The 19,762-nt window shown below is 39.2% G+C and overlaps 1 protein-coding gene across 3 annotated transcripts in view; it reads left to right on the forward strand.

Moving 5' to 3' along the window:
- The window catches only part of TBC1D4 (TBC1 domain family member 4), a 214,016-nt gene that overhangs the window by 149,567 nt on the left and 44,687 nt on the right, over positions 1–19,762 (forward strand). For all 3 annotated transcript variants that reach the window (XM_007186208.3, XM_057533035.1, XM_057533036.1), the window contains exons 5-10: positions 724–856; positions 5,993–6,084; positions 6,367–6,477; positions 10,706–10,825; positions 17,657–17,731; positions 19,391–19,617. In XM_007186208.3, the coding sequence (XP_007186270.2) occupies positions 724–856; positions 5,993–6,084; positions 6,367–6,477; positions 10,706–10,825; positions 17,657–17,731; positions 19,391–19,617 (758 nt within the window). The remainder of the gene's footprint in view (positions 1–723; positions 857–5,992; positions 6,085–6,366; positions 6,478–10,705; positions 10,826–17,656; positions 17,732–19,390; positions 19,618–19,762) is intronic.

Below are 19,762 nucleotides of genomic sequence, written 5' to 3' on the forward strand. Positions count from 1 at the left end.
CCCCCAACATTATTTATTGGGCTCATTTCCCCCTAGAACTTTGGTTAAACACATGTTCACTTGTCATTGCACTAAAAATGATCCAAAAGGATAAAGTAAATAAGATACCTATTAACACAAGTGATTTGTTAAACCTATTTTGTTGCTCCCTATGTATTGCAGACAAAACTTCCAAAGAGATCTTTATCTGATAAACTACTTTAATTAAACAAAGACCTGAGATAACCAACAATGACCTACTGTATAGCACAGGGAACTCTATTCTGTGATACCTATATGAGAAAAGAATCTGATAAAGAATGACTATATGTATATGTATAACTGAATCACTTTGCTGTATACCTGAAACTAACACAACATTGTAAATCAACTGTAATCCAATAAAATTTAAAAAAAAGAAAAAACCAAAGACCTGATTGACTGTCACTTAACTGTGATAACATAGCACTGAGTGGGATTCAAAAATAGCATTCAAGTAACAGATCAGTATTTTTGTATTATGCACATTAAAATGGTCTTATTTCATCCAGTTTTCAATTTTATGTATAATTAATTGAAGGTCTAACTTTGAGACAGTATTTTCTCACTACCAGCTCTGTGGTCATCAACATTCCATTATTAATATTTAGTCAGCATCAACAAAGTCTCACATTGCTGTTGGGCTTTTAATGTGTTACCATGAAAGCAAACGTTTATAGACCTGGATTTTGTTTCTTCTTGTAGGTTGATGAAGTAATGCTGACTCTGAAACAGGCTTTCAGCACAGCCGCTGCCCTGCAGAGTGCCAAGACCCAGATTAAGCTGTGCGAGGCCTGCCCTATGCACTCTTTGCATAAGCTCTGTGAAAGGATTGAAGGTACAGTATAAGTTGGCCTTGGCAAAGACGAGTTTGCTTGGCAAAGACAAGTTTGCTTTGGCATTGGGGAAGTGAGAAAGTCGCTACTGTCATTGAATGCTTCTTTGTTTTGAGGTGAACCAAGAGCCCCAAGAATCATTTCTCATGTCCAGTCAAATTTGTGCTGTCAGTCTCTCCTAGGTGCTTGGCTTTTTTTCCTCTTTCTTTTTTATTTTTTACTTTTTTTCCGAAGGCAGACTCAAGGGAGGAACTTGCATTTCCCACAGTTCCTAAGACTCTGCTATGTGCAAAGTGGGAACTGACCAAATATTTGTAGAATGAATGAAGCGAGGCAAAACCATCCCAGAATATCGACTGTTTAAGTCTTTCTTATTTTCCTTTCTCACTCGATGATGTGTTCTTTTTTTCCTAAAGGTTTAGAACAAGAATGAAACTTGCTTGGCTTTTCAGGGTCGTTTGAAAATCAGACAGATAAGAGACATGATGTCATAAAGCAAGTTTTTTAAAAAAATGTGTTTTGAGGAGGGGGAGGAGCATGAGGGAGAGGGGACCCTGACTCAGTTTCCCTTTCTTCTCCTTGTCTCTTACTAATAAAAAAAGGTTGAAAACTACTGTGCCAGAGAAGACACACAATTTGATAAACACTTGTTAAGCATCTAGCACGTGCCAGGCAGTGTGCTTGGCACTGGGGATGCGGAGATGGTGGAGATGTGGACCATGCCTTCAGGAAGCTTAGAGTCTAGAGTGGGAGATGGGCTTGTGAGCACGTAAATGCAATCAGTACGATAGGTGTTGGAGTCGATGGGGAGAGTGTGGACTCCAGAACAAAGCAGAGGATGGTCTAGCCACTGTAAGTGCAAATTGAGATATCTGTTCAGTAGGCAGGAGAATCACAGGCACATGGGAAAATTGATGACGAACAGCCGTATTTATTGAATATCCACTCAACTGTGTGAACAAGCACTATTGCAATGTAATATTCAAATTTTTTAAATTTATAACTATAATTTTACAGAATGTACCTAATTTTCAAATATACACGTAAACTTTACAAAAATGGAACATTCTTTGGTGTATGGTAAAGAGAATATTATACATCTGAGGAGGAAAGGCTGAGTGATTCAGGAAATGGTATTGGATCAATTTGCTATCCAGAGACAAAGATTCCTTCCACTTATCCTACTCAAAATACACTCTAGGTGGATCAAAGTCCTCAATGCAAACAAACAAAATGCTAAAATCATTCAAAGAAAATAAAAATGTTATTTTGTCCCTAAACAAGAAAGCCTTTATTAAGGCACAGAAATGCAGGAACTACCAAAAGAAGACATTGACAGATTTGACTTCATAAAATCTTAATATTTTTACATAACAACAACTGGTTACTTGGAAGTTAAATGATTAGTAACAAATGAGGAGAGAGCAGATTGCTGTTCAGAATTTGTAAAGACTGTTATTATCTGTAAGAAAAAGATAAAACCACCAGTAGGAAATTACACAAATCATATTAAAAACACTCCTCTGAAAAAAAATTTATAGTTTTAGAGACCTTTGTAAAGAAAGCTAATGCAGGGGCTTCCCTGGTGGCGCAGTGCTTAAGAATCCTCCTGCCAGTGCAGGGGACACGGGTTTGAGCCCTGGTCCAGGAAGATTCCACGTGCCGTGGAGCAACTAAGCCCGTGCGCCACAACTACTGAGCCTGTGCTGTAGAGCCCACGTGCCACAACTACTGAGCCCACGTGCCACAACTACTGAAGCCCGCGTGCCTAGAACTTATGCTCCGCAACAAGAGAAGCCACCGCAATGAGAGGCCCGCACACTGCAACGAAGAGTAGCCCATGCTCTCTGCAACTAGAGAAAGCCTGCATGCAGCAACGAAGACCCAGTGCAGCCAAAAATAAATAAATAAAATAAGTTAATTAAAAAAAAAAAGAAAGAGAATACATATTATACATCCAGAAGCAGTAGGGTCTCTTCCAAGATCATGAAGGGAGTGAAACTTAAGGTTCCCTAGCTTCAAGGTATGCATATATCTGAAGGGAGCAAATGAAGAGTTCATGTGAACTGGAAAAGATTCACACGGGCTTCTTTTCCTAAGGCCTCAGATAACACTTCTGATATGATTCTTTTACCCTTGCCTTTGACATCGGGCAAAGAGAGCCATAAGATAGGGCAGTGCTCTGATAGTAAGAATGAAAGGAATAGCAATAATGCAGATACTCCCATAAGACTTACTGTGTCTCGGCACTGTTGTGTTTTCCATATATTAGCCCACTTAATCCATACTGAAATCCCACAAGATGGGTAGTGTTTTGAATCCTCATTTTACTGATGAGGAAACAGGCGCCGAGACACATAGTGGGTAATAACTGCCACATCCTTATCGCTTAGGAGGGGCAGAACCAGGATTTGAACGTGTTCAATCTGTTTCCAAAGCAACTTGATGCTTCTCTCTGAAAGAATATCAGAAAGCCAGGATTTTCAGGACCAAGCTCTCTTGAAGCCTTGGCATCAGTGTATCCCAAAGAGTTGTTTTCACCTGGGTAAGATAACAGTGTGAATTCTAAACTTGTGTTAGGCTTAAGTACAAAGTATAAAGCTGGAAAAAGGACCACATTCAGATTCAACACAAATTCATAGGAATAGAAAGTGAGAAAGATATTTAGAAATATTTAGAAGTATCTAGATATTCATATTTCATATCACTTACTCAGAATTATAGAATCCTGTCAATACCTTTGGCTGCATTAATAAGGAGTGCTTTCTCTACTGAAAAAACAGAAAGGGAAAAGATACGTATGCTGATATTGAGTCCTAATCATCTATCCCTATGTCAAGGAAGCCTTGTCATTTAGACCAGGAAGAAAAGCACCAGTCATGTCGGGGGACCAAAGTGAATCCAGGAGACAGCGTCTAAGGGGACCATCTCTCAAGGACCAATCCTCAGAATGTGAAACTAAAGTGGTGTTGAGCACTGTAGAGGTGGAGCAATGACCCTCAGTCGGGTTTTCCTACAGTAACGTGCATGAGGGCTAAATAGTATACTTACCTCTCAGGATCGGTTAATTCACTCACCAGTGACTCTAAACTGGGGGGAAGAAGAAAGTCAAATCAGATTCAAGGCAGGGTAGGGGGCATGCATAATTTGCAAGTAAGCTGTTTGCAATTCCTCCCCTGAAATAAAGGACTAAAGAAACTTCCTGGGCCATAGATTTAGTTACCTACTTCAAATAAGTACCCTCTTTACTTCTCCTCTTTTTAATCTTTTATCCTCCTACACATGCTAATAACATGCTGGAATATTAAACAACATAAAACAAAACAAAAACAATCATGTGAATCAGTTTCTTAATATATTGCCTAAGGAGCCTCTTAAGGAGGCTTTGCCAGTAAATAATAAATTATGGTAGTGAGTGGCATCACACCATCAAAATGAATTTTAGTGTTTCTGTACGTGGTCACAGAGATTTTCACAGCATTTTATTGTACATTGCACAAAGAAAGGTAGAGCTGAGAAGTTTTCAGAAGTTTTTCTTCTTTCTGCACAGTGGTTTAAAACAGGTCCAGTGGTGGCACTCTACACGTTCTAACCATCATGAAATGAATTCTAGTTCTTTTAAAACAATGCATATTTTGAGGTGAATCTCTCCTAGGGATTTTAAAGTGCAGTCTGCCTATAACAGTCATTAAATATTATATGTGGCTAGATATCCTCTTTCTAATCAAAGTACGGTAGCAATAGTATAAGTGGTCCCTAACTATGTAAAGGAGATCTGTTCCTTAAAAGTGGATGGTCCGGTGAATCATTGTAAATATGAATTACATTTCCCTTTTAAAAAAATTTATAAAAACAAAAATGTTTTCATGGAAAAAATTTTTGCCCAAGGACTTAATATAAATTATATGCAGAAGTACACTAGATATAAATAATATGGTATAAAGAGGTAAACAATTTCTTGGGAAAATAGTAACACTAAAAAATGGCGCTAAAAACTAACGATGCCCTAGAAGTTTTATTACCAAGACCTGTATAAGGGGGAGAGCTTCCTGTGTAAGCTCTAGCTCTACTTTTTAATATTAGTAGCTATTCTTTCTTTTTTAATTTTTATTTGTTTATTTATTTTTGGCTGTGTTGGGTCTTCGTTTCTGTGCGAGGGCTTTCTCTAGTTTTGGCAAGCGGGGGCCACTCTTCATCGCGGTGCGCGGGCCTCTCACTATCGCGGCCTCTCTAGTTGCGGAGCACAGGCTACAGATGCGCAGGCTCGGTAGTTGTGGCTCACGGATCTAGTTGCTCCGCGGCATGTGGGATCTTCCCAGACCAGGGCTTGAACCCGTGTCCCCTGCATTGGCAGGCAGACTCTCAACCACTGCGCCACCAGGGAAGCCCTATTCTTTCTTTTTTTTTTTTTTTGAATTTATTTATTTATTTATTTTTGGCTGTGTTGGGTCTTCGTTTCTGTGCCAGGGCTTTCTCTAGTTGTGGCGAGCGGGGGCCACTCTTCATCACGGTGAGCGGACCTCTCACTATCGCGGCCTCTCTTGTTGCGGAGCACAGGTTCCAGACGTGCAGGCTCAGTAATTGTGGCTCACGGGCCCAGTTGCTCTGCGGCATGTGGGATCTTCCCAGACCAGGGCTCGAACCCGTGTCCCCTGTATTGGCAGGTGGATTCTCAACCACTGCACCACCAGGGAAGCCCTATTCTTTCCTTTTTAAATGTCAAGTTTTAAGCTTAGAGATTTTGGCCAAGGCTAGTATTCACCTATGCGTTTCTAGGGTGGTAAGTTTGTTAGCATATTCAATGGTATCTGGTTATGCTGTTGATTTGGTATCATGTAGACATTTTTTGTTAATAAGTCTGACTTCAAGATCACTGACAAGGGCCATTGATTTTGGTGAGGAGGTTTTCCATTTTGTTTTAATCATTTTATTGCAGTGTTCCAAGGTCTGTCATAGGCAGGAACACATTTCCTTGAAAGGATTTAACTTCAGAGCCTGCTGGTGAAGGGACAAGCTGCAGTGCATTTTATATATACATATATATATATACACACACATACACATATATATATATACATACACATTTTGATCTCTTTGGCTAGAATCTGTTTAACACCACTCCCCATCATTTCCCTTAGGTCTCTATCCGCCAAGAGCCAAACTGGTAATACAGAGGCATCTCTCGTCCCTGACAGATAATGAGCAAGCTGACATCTTTGAACGAGTTCAGGTAACATTATTTATAGTCCTCCCAAGTAAGGTATAAGGAATGAGAATTGGACCCTGTTTCTGTGAGTTCCTTTTTCCATTTCTCTATCTGACGTTAAAGATAGATATACTACTGTACTATTGGATAGTTACTACAATGCCACTGTTACTTTTGTTTCTAAGAGCAGCTAAATGCTTAGCTTTACTTACGTTTGTCTGCCAGACAGATAAAATGAAATGAGACTAAAGTAAAACAATAAAAGCTGTGTTGCCATAATGTGCTCTCCGTCTGTCTGTTCAACAGAAAATGAAGGCAGTCAACGACCAGGAGGAAAACGAACTTGTGATTTTACATCTGAGGCAGCTGTGTGAAGCCAAGCAGAGGACACACATTCATATTGGGGAAGGCCCATCGGTGAGATGTTTTCTAGTTGACCTATTTTTGTTTTTTTCATATATTCAGTCAAAATATCACAGAAGATGTAAAAGGAGTTTCTTTCCTTTGTCTTCTCATCTTTAGGGCTAAACCCTAACAGTCTTTTTTTCCCCCCAGCATTTTAGAAGTTTTATAGGAAATTGTAGCAAACATTGGCACATTGAGATAAAATAGTAATGATTTTAAAATGTAAAAAAATTTGTGAGTTTTGGTAGAAAACCAGTAATAAATGCTCATGATTTAGAATGAACATACATTTTTAGTAATATTAAACCATTGTTTTATTTCAAATTCATATGAACATCTTATTTCATTAAAAACTAACATAGACTTGAGTGGTAAAGAGCAAACATGCAAAGAAGCAGTAATGTCATGGAAACGGCTACCCTGGCTGCAAACTAAGGGATGATATTTTTGTGCACATGGTTTAGAATGTGTTCCCAGCTGCATGTAGGTAAAGCAAGACCACTGGCAGCAACATCTAAAGAAATCATGACATATTTACCACTTGATAACACTAATTCAGGTTATGTCTTAATCTCACTCTATTCAGAACAAACCACATACCGTGTGATAAGTGATTCCTTAATTATTTATAGTACAGACACTTCTAGAGGACCTTCTATGAATCAAGCTATGTGATAATGGTGACAAAAAAGACATGAATAATGACGTAGCCTACAGAGAAGAGCTCAAATAATCCAAAAGGGAATGCAAACATAAATAGATACATATAATAGAGGCAACAAGATGGCTTTTTAAAATTCCTATTAGTTTTATTTTATTTTATTTTTTTATATCTTTATTGGAGTGTAATTGCTTTACAATGTTGTGTTAGTTTCTGCTGTACAACAAAGTGAATCATATATGTATACATATATCCCCATATCTCTTCCCTCTTGAGCCTCCCTCCCACCCTCCCCATCCCCCACCCAGGTCGTCACAAAGCACCGAGCTGATCTCCCTGTGCTATGCAGCAGCTTCCCACTAGCCATCCATTGTACATTTGGTAGTGTATGTACGTCAATGCTACTCTCTCACTTCGTCCCAGCTTACCCTTCCCCGCTGTGTCCTCAAGTCCATTCTCTACGTCTGCATCTTTATTCCTGCCCTGCCACTAGGTTCATCAGTACTGTTTTTTTAGATTCCATATATGTGCATTAGCTTACTATTTGTTTTTCTCTTTCTGACCTACTTTACTCTGTATGACAGACTCTAGGTCCATCCACCTCACTACAAATAACTCAGTTTCATTCCTTTTTATGGCTGAGTAATATTCCATTGTATATATGTGCCACATCTTCTTTATCCATTCATCTGTCGATGGACACTTAGGTTGCTTCCATGTCCTGGCTATTGTAAATAGAACTGCAGTGAACATTGTGGTACATGACTCTTTTTGAATTATGGTTTTCTCCAGGTATATGCCCAGTAGTGGGATTGCTGGGTTGTATGGTAGTTCTATTTTTAGTTTTATAAGAAACCTCCATATTGTTCTCCATAGTGGCTGTATCACTTTACATTCCCAAGGAATTGTGTTTTAAGAAAGGAACATTGAGTGCAACGTTAAGTGGTAACTTTGTAACCATGAGTGAACATACTGCACGGAGGCCCTCCGAGGACATACTGGTTTTTTAGGGTTTGCATGGGAGTTGGGGAAATAAGGCTTTAAGGCTAGGCAGCAGCAGGATGATGAATAGCCTTAAGTGCTAGATCAGACTTTGTCACTAAAGGACTTCAGGTAAGAGCGTGAGAGGATCAAATTTGTGGCTGGTTGGGTAAGGGGGTTGACAGTGTTAGGACTGAAGTCACATTCTCAAATTAGGAGACCTTGGTAATAGAATGCGTGAGAAATGATTCATTTATCAAGTGCATACTGTGTACTAGACAGCGGAGATGAATAATGACAGGTCTAACTGTAAGGAGAAACCAACGCGCAATCAAATGAGTTAAAATATGGAAATATGGTGTGATTGGCACAGAGATATAAGTATGTACCAGACAAGAGATAACACTGGGACATAAACAGATTGAATGATTCTGTCTTGAAAAATGTATTTTGTCTCAGAGAGAGGGTAAACTGAAGCCCTGGAGATGTGAGGGAGGGACTGAGTCAAGAGCAATTTGGGAGGCATGATCCATAGGAGTTAGTGACTGATTGGATAGATATGTTTAGGAAGAGAGAGGGGCTTTCTGGGAGAGACTTCAAGGTTTCAGATTTGGAGGAATTAGATGTAATAGCTAGGAAATACAGAAAGAAGGCAAGAGTGGGGCGAAAGATGGAAATAAGATATAAGAATTCAATTTTGGAAGTGTGAGGTTTAATTAGAAGAATGGATTTGGTGCTCATAGAATTTGAGCTGACATTATAAATGTGGAAGACTATATGCTTTGTCACAGATTTGAAGTCGAAGGGGGGTGTTCTGAGGAGCACCTGCATTTCAGGCAATGAGTGAATTAAAATGGAGCCAGTGATAAAGACTGAAAGGGAATAATGAGGGAGAAAGATTTATTATGGTGAATGACCAAGGTAGGAGAAGAGTTCAAGTAAGAAGATCAACAATGTCCAATGACGTAGGAAGGTCAAGAAACATAAAGACTAAAATCTGTTCATGGGTTTGATTAAATCAGTCATTGGTGTTGATAGTCTTGTTGACCAGAAGGCCGAAGGCAGTATGTGAGGAGTGATATGCATTTTCTATATGACGGAGGGCGCTCAAGATCACAAAGGAGATTTTAACAAATTGTGTATGTTTTCCTGTCAGTATACTTAAGTTCCTCCTTGCCTCTCTCTCTTTCCCTCCCTTGCTCCCTCTTTTCCTTTCTTCCTCCCATTTATTCACCTGGTATTCACTGAGTAGCTGCTGTGTCAGGCATTGTGCTAGGCGCCAATACGATTTCCCTATTTTCGTTGTGTCATTCATCTCAAAGCCTTAGAATGATGAGTCAACCCAGTCCTTACACACAGCCCAAACCCAGTCCAGCCCACATCTCTATCTATTGTTTTCTTTCCTTTTTGATTGTGATCATGTTTCTTTTATCAGTAACTCCTTAGATGACCACGTGGAGCCAGCTCCAGTATGGACCTCTATTGCCTCCTGCGTAGACTGTCCTGAAGCCTTCAATCTGATCTTCCAGTCTCTGATTTCCCAGTCCTTTAGGTGATTTTTGAACACTCCTTTCACATAAATCTTCCCAAAACATTACTTTCACAGTGATGCCCCTCTGCTTGTAAATTGTGATCAGTGATTCTTTCTAATTATCCAGCACTTAAGACCATTCAAGGTTTTATCTCCAGCTTCACTTGCCCACTTTCCACTACTTCCCTCTGTTTTAGTCAAACACCTGTACTGACACCCTGTCCCGTGAGCATCCCAGCCTTTATGATTTTGCCAGCACCATCCCCAGTGTTGGGAAAGTCTTCACCTCCTTTTTTCTGCCTGTCTGAATCCCATGTATCCGTTTCTTCCTGACCATTGAGACCCATAGCTCATGGTTCCATATTTGATACTTATGCGTTGCTTTGTGTCACTGCTACGAGTGAACGTATTTCCTCCCCAAGCAAAGGATGAGTTTTCTCTCTTGGAAGCTTCCTGGCACTAAGAACCATGTAATATACATAGTAGCTTTTTATCTCTACATAAGATAAAATATTTAGAGAACTTCATACAGTGGACACATTGTAGATTCTCATATAGTTCAGTACTATCAGTGAATACTTGTTGATTGAAAAGATAAATGACCCACTCACAAATGAAAATGGAATTATAACAAAGGCATTAGCAGAATCCAGCTTTGCTAGAAGATGCTTTGTTCTTTGAAACCAATTTTTTGTGTTTTCCTTGGTAGTTTGGATATAAAGTATGTAACTTGGAAAGGGATGGTTATAGTTGTTAATCAAAATAACAGCAGTAAAAATGGACATCTCAAGTTTAGTTTTTGTTAAATGCAGCAGGAATATATTAGCAGAAAGGAAAGACATATAGGAAAGATCTTATTTCTGTCTTTTTTATTACTTACAATATTAAAAATTAATCTCTTTTGCTTATAATCTGTGTGTTCACGATGTGGAACCTAAATTATTACTTCTTAATAGAGCTACAGAAGAATTCTCATGCTTTTTAATGGCTTAGCCATAAGCCTGTCTTTAAAACTTCATTTAACCTTGAGTATTTCCAACCTAAAATGTATGTTTTTCTTTCCATAGACTATTTCAAATAGTACAATCCCAGAAAATGCGACGAGCAGTGGAAGGTTCAAACTTGACGTTCTGAAAAATAAAGCTAAGAGATCCTTAACTAGCTCCCTGGAAAATATCTTCTCAAGGGTAAGATTAAACTGAGGCTCTTTAAGGTATTATGTCTGTGTTTTCTAACTGCTTCATTATCAACTGGCTCACTGAACATTTCCTTTAAAAAAAAATTAAGATAACTTTAAGTTAGTTAACACTTATATAAAATAGTCTCTCAAGAAAAGTCTCATTTTCAGATCTAGATTTATTCTGGTGCCTCTGATATCTGAATCTGAGCAGTTGAGATATACGTATAGGAAAGGGGAAATAGAATATTGATGGCCAATCCTTTAAGAACTTCTTATCATTTGCCACATAAAGTTATAAAGAAGCCCTTCTTTCACTTATTCCTAGGAGCTGATAGGGAATGCTGAAAATAGTAAGTATAAGTTAACAGAAATGCATGTATTCCATTCAGTGAATTTATATATTCTGTTTAAAAATAAGCAAAATTATTTCTCTTCCTCTTCATTTTCCTCTTCCTGAACAATTCACTCCTAATGCTATTAGACGAGACACAGCAATGTAGATGTCTCGGGTCTGTAAGGCAGGGAAGCCACAGTGGCTCAGCACAGGGGGACAGAGCCTGTATGGGGGTGACCCAGTGCAGCATGTGGACACCAGAGTGCGGTGAGGAGGGTGTGAGGTGTCAATTGTGGAGACTGGTTACACACAGGGAACTGATCAAATATGTAAATGTTTAAGGATAGTGGGATTGTGGGAGAAGGGAATTACAAATGTGAAAGGGGAGGAAATTAGAATGAGTTCTGTGTTGTTGGATTCAACTCAGAGGTAGCAGTATGGAATCTTGGTTTTCTATTTTGAGCAGTAGAATTACATATGTTCTATGTAATGTATATGTATTAATATATACGTGAGTCAGTAAATGTGTACATACGGTCCCTGACTTTGTCCACTGATAGGAACTGGGAACAGCTTTTCTATACATGCCAGATCATAAATTAAGCCTGGTTGGATGACCCAGATTTTAGGTCTGGCACTCAGATTTTGGTTTCTATATATCATTCTTTAAGAAGGAACCATGATCCTGGGAGAAATGGCTAGTTCCAGGACTCCAGGGAAAGTACAAGGTAAGTCCAGAGCATCGTGGTGTTCTAGATAGTGAGGAAGTACTCAAAGAAAGGTAACAGGATGTCACAAAGACATAAAAACCTTGAAGGGCTTCCACTGGTGACATCTGAGACAATGAGTATCAAAATAAATCACAGCAACAGAGAGTGACTTGTTGTATAAGATAGGAAACTATAAGTCTATTCTGATATGAAAAATAAATTAATACATTGGAAATTTGATCATGATCAGGATATTTACTGGGTAGAATTAATACCTATTAATTACAAAGGGGAAAATAGCAACTTTACAATGGAAAAAGCTGGCAGGCACCACCTTAATCAAATGATCAAATTGAACATCTTCAGCAATGGGACAAATTGAAATCCTGTGCCACTGATACAAAGAACACAGTGGCACTTCTGTGGTATTCCTGCCAAAGGGGCAGTACCTGAATCTAATCGTGAGGAAACATCAACAAACCCACATTGAGATACAGTCTACAAAATAACTACCTGTTATCTTCAAAAGTGTTAAAAGCAAGAAAGTCAAGTGCAGTAGTACATTGGGACACAGTGACTTGTGATGTCTGGTGTTCTTATTTTTATTTCTTTGCTAGAACTGAAAATACTTTTATGGGTAATTTCTGTTAATGATTGAGATTCTTCTAATTCTAACAAAAGCCTTGCAGCAAGCATGGTCATTTGACAATGCTATTATTTTATTAGCAGAAAACAGAATTTAGGAAAAGAGCCTCTAGAAGGTTTGTCGGAAGTGTGTTAATGCAACTTTTCATAAACTTGTCCTGCCTCCTCATCTTCAAAATTTATAAATCAGTTATGTTCTTTCTTTCTCTCTCATTCCTTCCCTCTCTCCTTTTCTCCCTCTCTCCTATGCTGTTCAGTGAGAATTTTAGTAGAAAGATCGTTTACGTAGGTGGTCAGAGGATCCGAATTCCAGATCTGGCCCTAGCAGGTTTTATATTTATGATCTTGGAGAAATTATTTACCTTTTCTAAGCCATTGTTTCCCCACTTGTGAAACGGGCATACTCATACCTGCTTAGGGCATATTACCATGAGGGTGAAATGTCAGTATGTTAGTAAAATATCACACTGTAGATATGAGCTGGTACATACAGCAGTGGTAAGCTCTGAAACCTCTGTCATTTATAAAAGGACACAAGGGTATTTAGAGTGTGACACTCTTTATCCCACTGAGTACCTTGGCATTCTGCACAGTACTTGCACGGCTGACTTTGAAGTACTGCTTACATAGCTTTGTATGGCTGTAATGACTTTTCAGCAAGGGCACTGCCAATCTGTTTTGGTCAAGGTGGATACTGTAGCTTTTGTGTCCCAAAGTGCTGGCAAGTACCATAAATTATGTGACCTAACAAGGTCTTACTTGTACCATATGCAGCAGAATGGACTTCTTGAGAAGGTTGACAGCTACCCATGTTGTATCAAAGGTTACATAGTAAAGGGTTTTTGCGTACTTCTGAAACTTGTCAGTTTATTTTTTTCTCTCTGGGTGACATAGGAGAAAATTGACACTCCAGTCATAGTTTGGCTCATAATTGCTGCTATTTTTAAAAGTCAGAATATTTTATTTAACTAACTATAGTTGTTTATGAAATAAGATACATTTTTAAAATGCTTTAAAGCTCAGTTCACTAGCAATTAAAAAGTGGGTCCAAGGCAAAAGGCTTGACACATGCATTACCAAATCATAATATAGTAAAACTGAAAAAGCTCTCTGCTCAAAGGTGAAAAGACAGAGTCTTGTATTCTGGTTGTTTGTTGCTTTTTCTTTTTTTTTAAAAAAATTATTTATTTATTTATTTTGGCTGCGTTGGGTCTTCGTTGCTGTGTGCAGGCTTTCTCCAGTTGTGGTGAGCGGGGGCTACTCTTTGCTACTGTGTGCAGGCTTCTCATCGCGGAGCACGGGCTCTAGGCATGCGGGCTTCAGTAGACATGGCCCGTAGGCTCAGTAGTTGTGGCGCATGGGCTTAGTTGCTCTGCAGCATGTGGGATCTTCCCAGACCAGGGCTTGAACCTGTGTCCCCTGCATTTGCAGGTGGATTCTTAACCACTGCACCACCAGGGAAGTTCCTGTTGCTTTTTCTTAAATTGAAGTTTTCCAAAAGAGGAACATTTCCTAATATATTTATTAATATATGTTTATAGTTCTAAAAGACAAATATTCACTAATATAAAGTGTAAGTCATTAGAAAACAGTCCTCAAGGGACTTCCCTGGTGGTGCAGTGTTTAAGAATCTGCCGGCCAATGCAGGAGACACGGGTTCGAGCCCTGGTCCGGGAAGATCCCACATGCCGCGGAGCAACTAAGCCCGTGCGCCACAACTACTGAGCCTGCGCTCTAGAGCCCTCGAGCCACAACTACTGAGCCCGGTGACACAACTACTTAAGCCCGCACACCTAGAGCCTGTGCTCTGCAACAAGAGAAGCCACCGCAGTGAGAAGCCCACCCACCCTAATGAAGAGTAGCCCCCGCTCACCACAACTAGAGAAAGTCCGCGCACAGCCACGAAGACCCAACACAGCCAAAAATAAATAAATTTATTTAAAAAAAAAAGTAAGTCCTCATTTCACTTTCTCTTCAGAGTAATAGCCATTGTCCTCACTTGTTGAAATGTGTGAATTAATGATTGTGGTAGAGTATAATTTTAAAGTAAGTTTATTTTTCTTTGTGTGTAAGAAAAACTCATGGATAAAACACTCCTATGAGTAATATGTGTCATTTAAGTGTTTTTCTAATGATGGAAATTGTTTGATATCCATCTGACTACTTTCTCTATTGTGACCAAATAACCTGTTTGAGATAACCAGGCAGGTTGGCATGTAAGTAGCAGCTAAAAAAAAAGCAGAAAGCAACATGGCCCATTTTTCTTTTCCACACACATGAACCCAATAATTTATCAGCTAAATGTATAGTTTATTACTGGAAGTATGTCATGTTATAGTATAGAACTGAAGAACTGAAAGAGCCTTCATCAAGTTCTGGGACATTTGCAAAATAACCCTTAACCAATGTAGGTTAATTGGTTTTATTTGTAATTCTACTTTTCACAAAGCTCTGTCTTCAGGAGGTAGTATTGAGTAAGAGCTCAAGAACCTCACTTTAAAGTTGTACTCCCTGAATTCAAATTGCTGCTTTGTCCTTTAACTGTGTAAACATTGGCAACCTAATCTGTAAGAACTTCAGTCTCCTTACCTGTAAAGTTGAGCCAAAAAACTATACCAACTTCATTAGAATTGTTGTGGGAATGAAGGGGGTAATGCATGGTAAAATATTTAACGTAGTACCTGGCACATGGTAAGCATTCAGTAATATAGATGCAGCTGTTAGTTTTATGATTGATATAGTTGTTATTTAGGGAGCCACCAGAAATAGAAAACTATAATTGATATACATAGATAAGAATAAATATTGCTTTTATGAAACAAGGTAGGATACCATAAATATAAAAGAGTCCATGGAGAACAGGAAAGAACTCTTACAACTTTCTGATGGTGGACATAAAAAGAAAAATTCAGTAGAAGGCTAGGAAACTAGTGTTGAAAAAAAACTTCCGGAAAGTAAAGCAAAATGACAAAGAAATAGAAAATAAGAGAACGAGGTTAAAAGTTATCTGGAGATCCAAAAGCCAAATGGTAGGCGTTCCAGAAAGAAATGCATGCAGAAATTTTCAAAGAAATCATTTAAAAGTTTTCTTAGAGCTGATGGACATGTTTCAAAATGTAATGGGCTCAGAAGATGCACAATAGAAAGACTGAAGAAAGCCATGCCAAGGCACTTCATTGGGAAATTTCAGAATGCCCCAGGGTAAACTTAGATTCTGCTCCAGAGAGAAATAGCAGGGCACACACACAGCTCAAGAATCACAGTGACAGTAGACTTTTGCACCGAAAGACAGTTGAGCAATGTTTACATATTCTGAAGGCATGTTTCCAGGCAGAATTGTATATTCAGCCTAACTATTAATAAAATATAAGCATAGAACAAAGACACTTACAGGCATGTAAATTAAAAAAAAATTTACTTCCCAGTCTCCTGTTCTCAGAAAGCACCTGGAGTATATGTTCCACCAAAATGAGGAAGTAAACTAAAAAAGAGGAAGACATGGGCTCAAGGAAGCAGAAATTCCAACATAGAATAGCATCAAAGGAAACTTCTAGGTTGATGGTGAAGGATAATACTGGAAACATCTATTCAGCAAACCTAAATTGCTACCAGTCCAAACTGGGGCAGGAAGACAGAGATCTCCAAAGTGGGTAGCTCAAAGAAAAATATATGTAATTAATGGATTATGTAATGTTTGACCATATTGAGATTTATTGGGAATAGATTAATGATAAATAAATTAGTAGTAATAAACTGGTGATTACTGAGGTAGTTGTTAACTCCATGAAGAACAAATTGTACAAGATGTGAGTTGTATTAGTAGTAAAATATGTAGCTCAGGTGCAAACAGTATTTACAAGGTCGTAAAAATCTAAGCACAAAATATTGGTTTAACTGACACGTGATATAACTACTGAGAGAAGAGGGGAAGAGAGAAGTGTGTATGGGGATGGAAAATGAAGTAAGAATCCTAAACTCTCATCTTCCAGAGTAGGAAGTCAATGGATAGTGCCTAAAATGGAAAGATTAAGGAATAGGAATGTAAGCTGAATAACAGAAGCATTGATATAAGTAATTTCAGGTGTTTGCTTTTGGGGAATGGGATTCAGCATGTGAAGGAGGGGGCTGGTGATTGCCACTTAACATCATAAGTTTGGTAGCACAGTTTGACTTTTGAAACTTTGTGTAGGTATCACTTTGATTAAAAACTAAAATGAAACTTAATGCCCCCCCCCCAATTAAACCCAAGAAATGTTTGGAGACACACTTTAGAATTGTAAAGTGCTGTAGAAATATTGTGCGTTTTTTCATTGCGGAGAGTCACTGTCACACTGACTTGACGTATTTCTAGTTATTCTTTTTAGAACTTTCCCATGTGTTTTAGAGTTAGGTAGAACATCTTAGTCTGTATTTTGTCTCTTAAGACCTTCTATGTGATATGGTTCCTAGCCAGCCATCTTCTTTCCTTCAATACTTGGTTCCAGTTTCTTCCTACATGAAGTGTAGAGAGAAATAGATGAGATGATCCCTTTGGTTCGTTTCTTAGATCATCACCAAAGAACTGTGTGAAAAGAAAATCGAGAACCAATTCACCAATATTGAAGCAGACTTTTATCTAGTCTTCTAGAGAGACTTTATTGAAGTAGTTTTGCATTACGGAATAATGAATGAAGCTAAATCCATACATTTTAGGGTGCAGTTTTCTTTTTTTAACCTGTGTTTATTATAATCCTATAATGTAAATTATGATCTAGGTTGTAGGGAGGTTGTATGTATTAAACCATTTTCTTTATAACTGTTGTGGTTTGTTGTGCTGTACTTTCCACATGGGTGTTTATCTGTATGTGACACCAAGTTCATGGGACTCTCACTGATGTTATGGGTGAATAATGTTTGACTTTGTAACCAAAGTCACTTCAGTAAGCTTGGTCTGAATATCTGGTTATCTAATGGCTGATTTAGAAGTAACGGAAGTAGATTGCGGATAGTTCTCTTTGCCATGCTGGAATGGCTGTTAATACTGCCAACAAATTTGAGTGAACCCCAAAAGGATCAATGTAATGCTAACATAAAGAGGCAACTGCCTTTTATAGTTTTAAAGTAAAAATTCAAACCCTATGAACGATTTAATTTTATTCTCTTCACTCAGGGAGCTAACAGAATGAGGGGTCGGCTTGGAAGTGTGGACAGCTTTGAACGATCCAACAGTGTTGCTTCAGAGAAGGTATCTAAGTAGAGCTCCCTTTTTTCCTACTATTGCAACTTGGTAAAAACAAACACTAATATGATAATATGCGTGCTTAGTTATTTTGTTATGAGCTCTTTATGACTTCTAAAAAATAACTATTTGAGCCTTTATTATTTTAAAGAAGATTCTGGCTATTAGCATGTTGCTCTTTATTCAACTGAGGCTTTCTCTTTCTGGGACAGAACACATCCCTTGCTGTCTAACTCTGCTCTGTCAGGCGTTTTACTGTTTGGAGATAGTATACTTTGGGGGACAATATTTGAGCAACTGTTGATCCAAGGCCATAGAAAAAGGAGCCATATGATTATTGCACTTATACAGTGATCTTTTTATCTTTTGTTCTCTCCTCATATTACTTCCCCCTCCCCCATATTTAACCCTTTTAACTGCAATGTTAGGCTCTTCTTTATCTCATAGACAATTCTCAGTAGGTTTGGTTTCCTGTTTCCTGTAACATGTAACCTGAGGCAAATGCAACCTATTTTTTTTAATGGAAAAATATTAAAATATGTTCACTAAACTTTCTGTTGGTAGAATTGAGGACTTAGTCCAGTTATGAGTTGATTAGCCCTAACCAAAGTTTATCAGGCTAAACATTTCAAACCGCATACTTGTCTAAATGGAAAGATTTATGATGTCTCCCCATGCAATATGAGAGGCGTTCCGGCATAGCTCACTTTTCATTCATTTCCTGTTTTTCATGTCTTTTAAAAAATTTTTTTACCTCAGGGAACACGTAGTTAGATAGAAGCATCCATGGTGAGGGAAGATACTTAACAGGCTTTATTTTATTTTCCTGAAATCTTTGCCCTGAGACTTGGACACTTAAGCGTCGTGATACTGTTTTTTTTTTTTTATTTTTTTTTTTTTTTAAAGGATTTTCTTATTTATTTATTTATTTATTTATTTATTTATTTTTTTGGCTGTGTTGGGTCTTCGGTTCGTGCGAGGGCTTTCTCCAGTTGCGGCAAGCGGGGGCCACTCTTCATCGCGGTGCGGGGACCGCTCTTCATCGCGGTGCGCGGGCCTTTCTCTATCGCGGCCCCTCCCGTCGCGGGGCACAGGCTCCAGACGCGCAGGCTCAGCAATTGTGGCTCACGGGCCCAGCTGCTCCGCGGCATGTGGGATCCCCCCAGACCAGGGCTCGAACCCGCGTCCCCTGCATTAGCAGGCAGACTCTCAACCACCGCGCCACCAGGGAAGCCCCCGTGATACTGTTTTTGACAGTACAGGAAACATGCAACCGATATGTCATGGAAACCAGTAGATACGTAAATACAGACCTCCACCCTCTTTCGGTCAGGATCTCTTTTCATCTTTCTGGCAACAGTGAGAACAGTACAGTAGCTGCAGAGCATTTTACCACAAAGGGTTAGGGGAAAGCATCCCTCTTCTTATTATCCCTTTCACTTTCTGGCCTACCTTTACGGATGCCGTCTTACAGCTGCTTATCAGAAGACATGGGTTGTGGTGACAGTGATCAGCCCTCAGCATGGATTGAGTAAAAACAAAAAACAAAAAACAAAAAAAAAAGCTACAACAGTTTGTCGTGACTCAGGAGGAAGAAGAGGCACCCTGTGAGCAGGTCTGCCATGATCGGTGTAGGAAGGAAAGGCCTGACTTCTTGCGTTTCAGGACCTCTCCCCTGGAGACTCCCCGCCAGGGACCCCGCCAGCTTCCCCGCTGTCCTCAGCCTGGCAGACGTTCCCTGAAGAGGATTCCGGCTCCCCGCAGTTTCGAAGACGGGCCCACACGTTCAGCCACCCACCTTCCAGCACGAAGAGGAAGCTGAATTTACAGGATGGGAAGGCTCACGGGCTTCGCTCCCCTCTTCTGAGGCAGAGCTCCAGCGAACAGTGCAGGTGAGTCCAAAGCTCCCTCCAGAAGCTGGAACACAATTCTCCTGTCACTCTCTTCTGACCACCGTGGAGTCAAGAGTTATTTGTGACTTCATGCTGTAGCCAACATTTAGTTGTCAGAAAAATAAATTGAATGGTAAAAACCTTC

The sequence above is a fragment of the Balaenoptera acutorostrata genome, chromosome 18 (genome assembly GCF_949987535.1).
Source record: "Balaenoptera acutorostrata chromosome 18, mBalAcu1.1, whole genome shotgun sequence".
NCBI lineage: Eukaryota > Metazoa > Chordata > Mammalia > Artiodactyla > Balaenopteridae > Balaenoptera > Balaenoptera acutorostrata.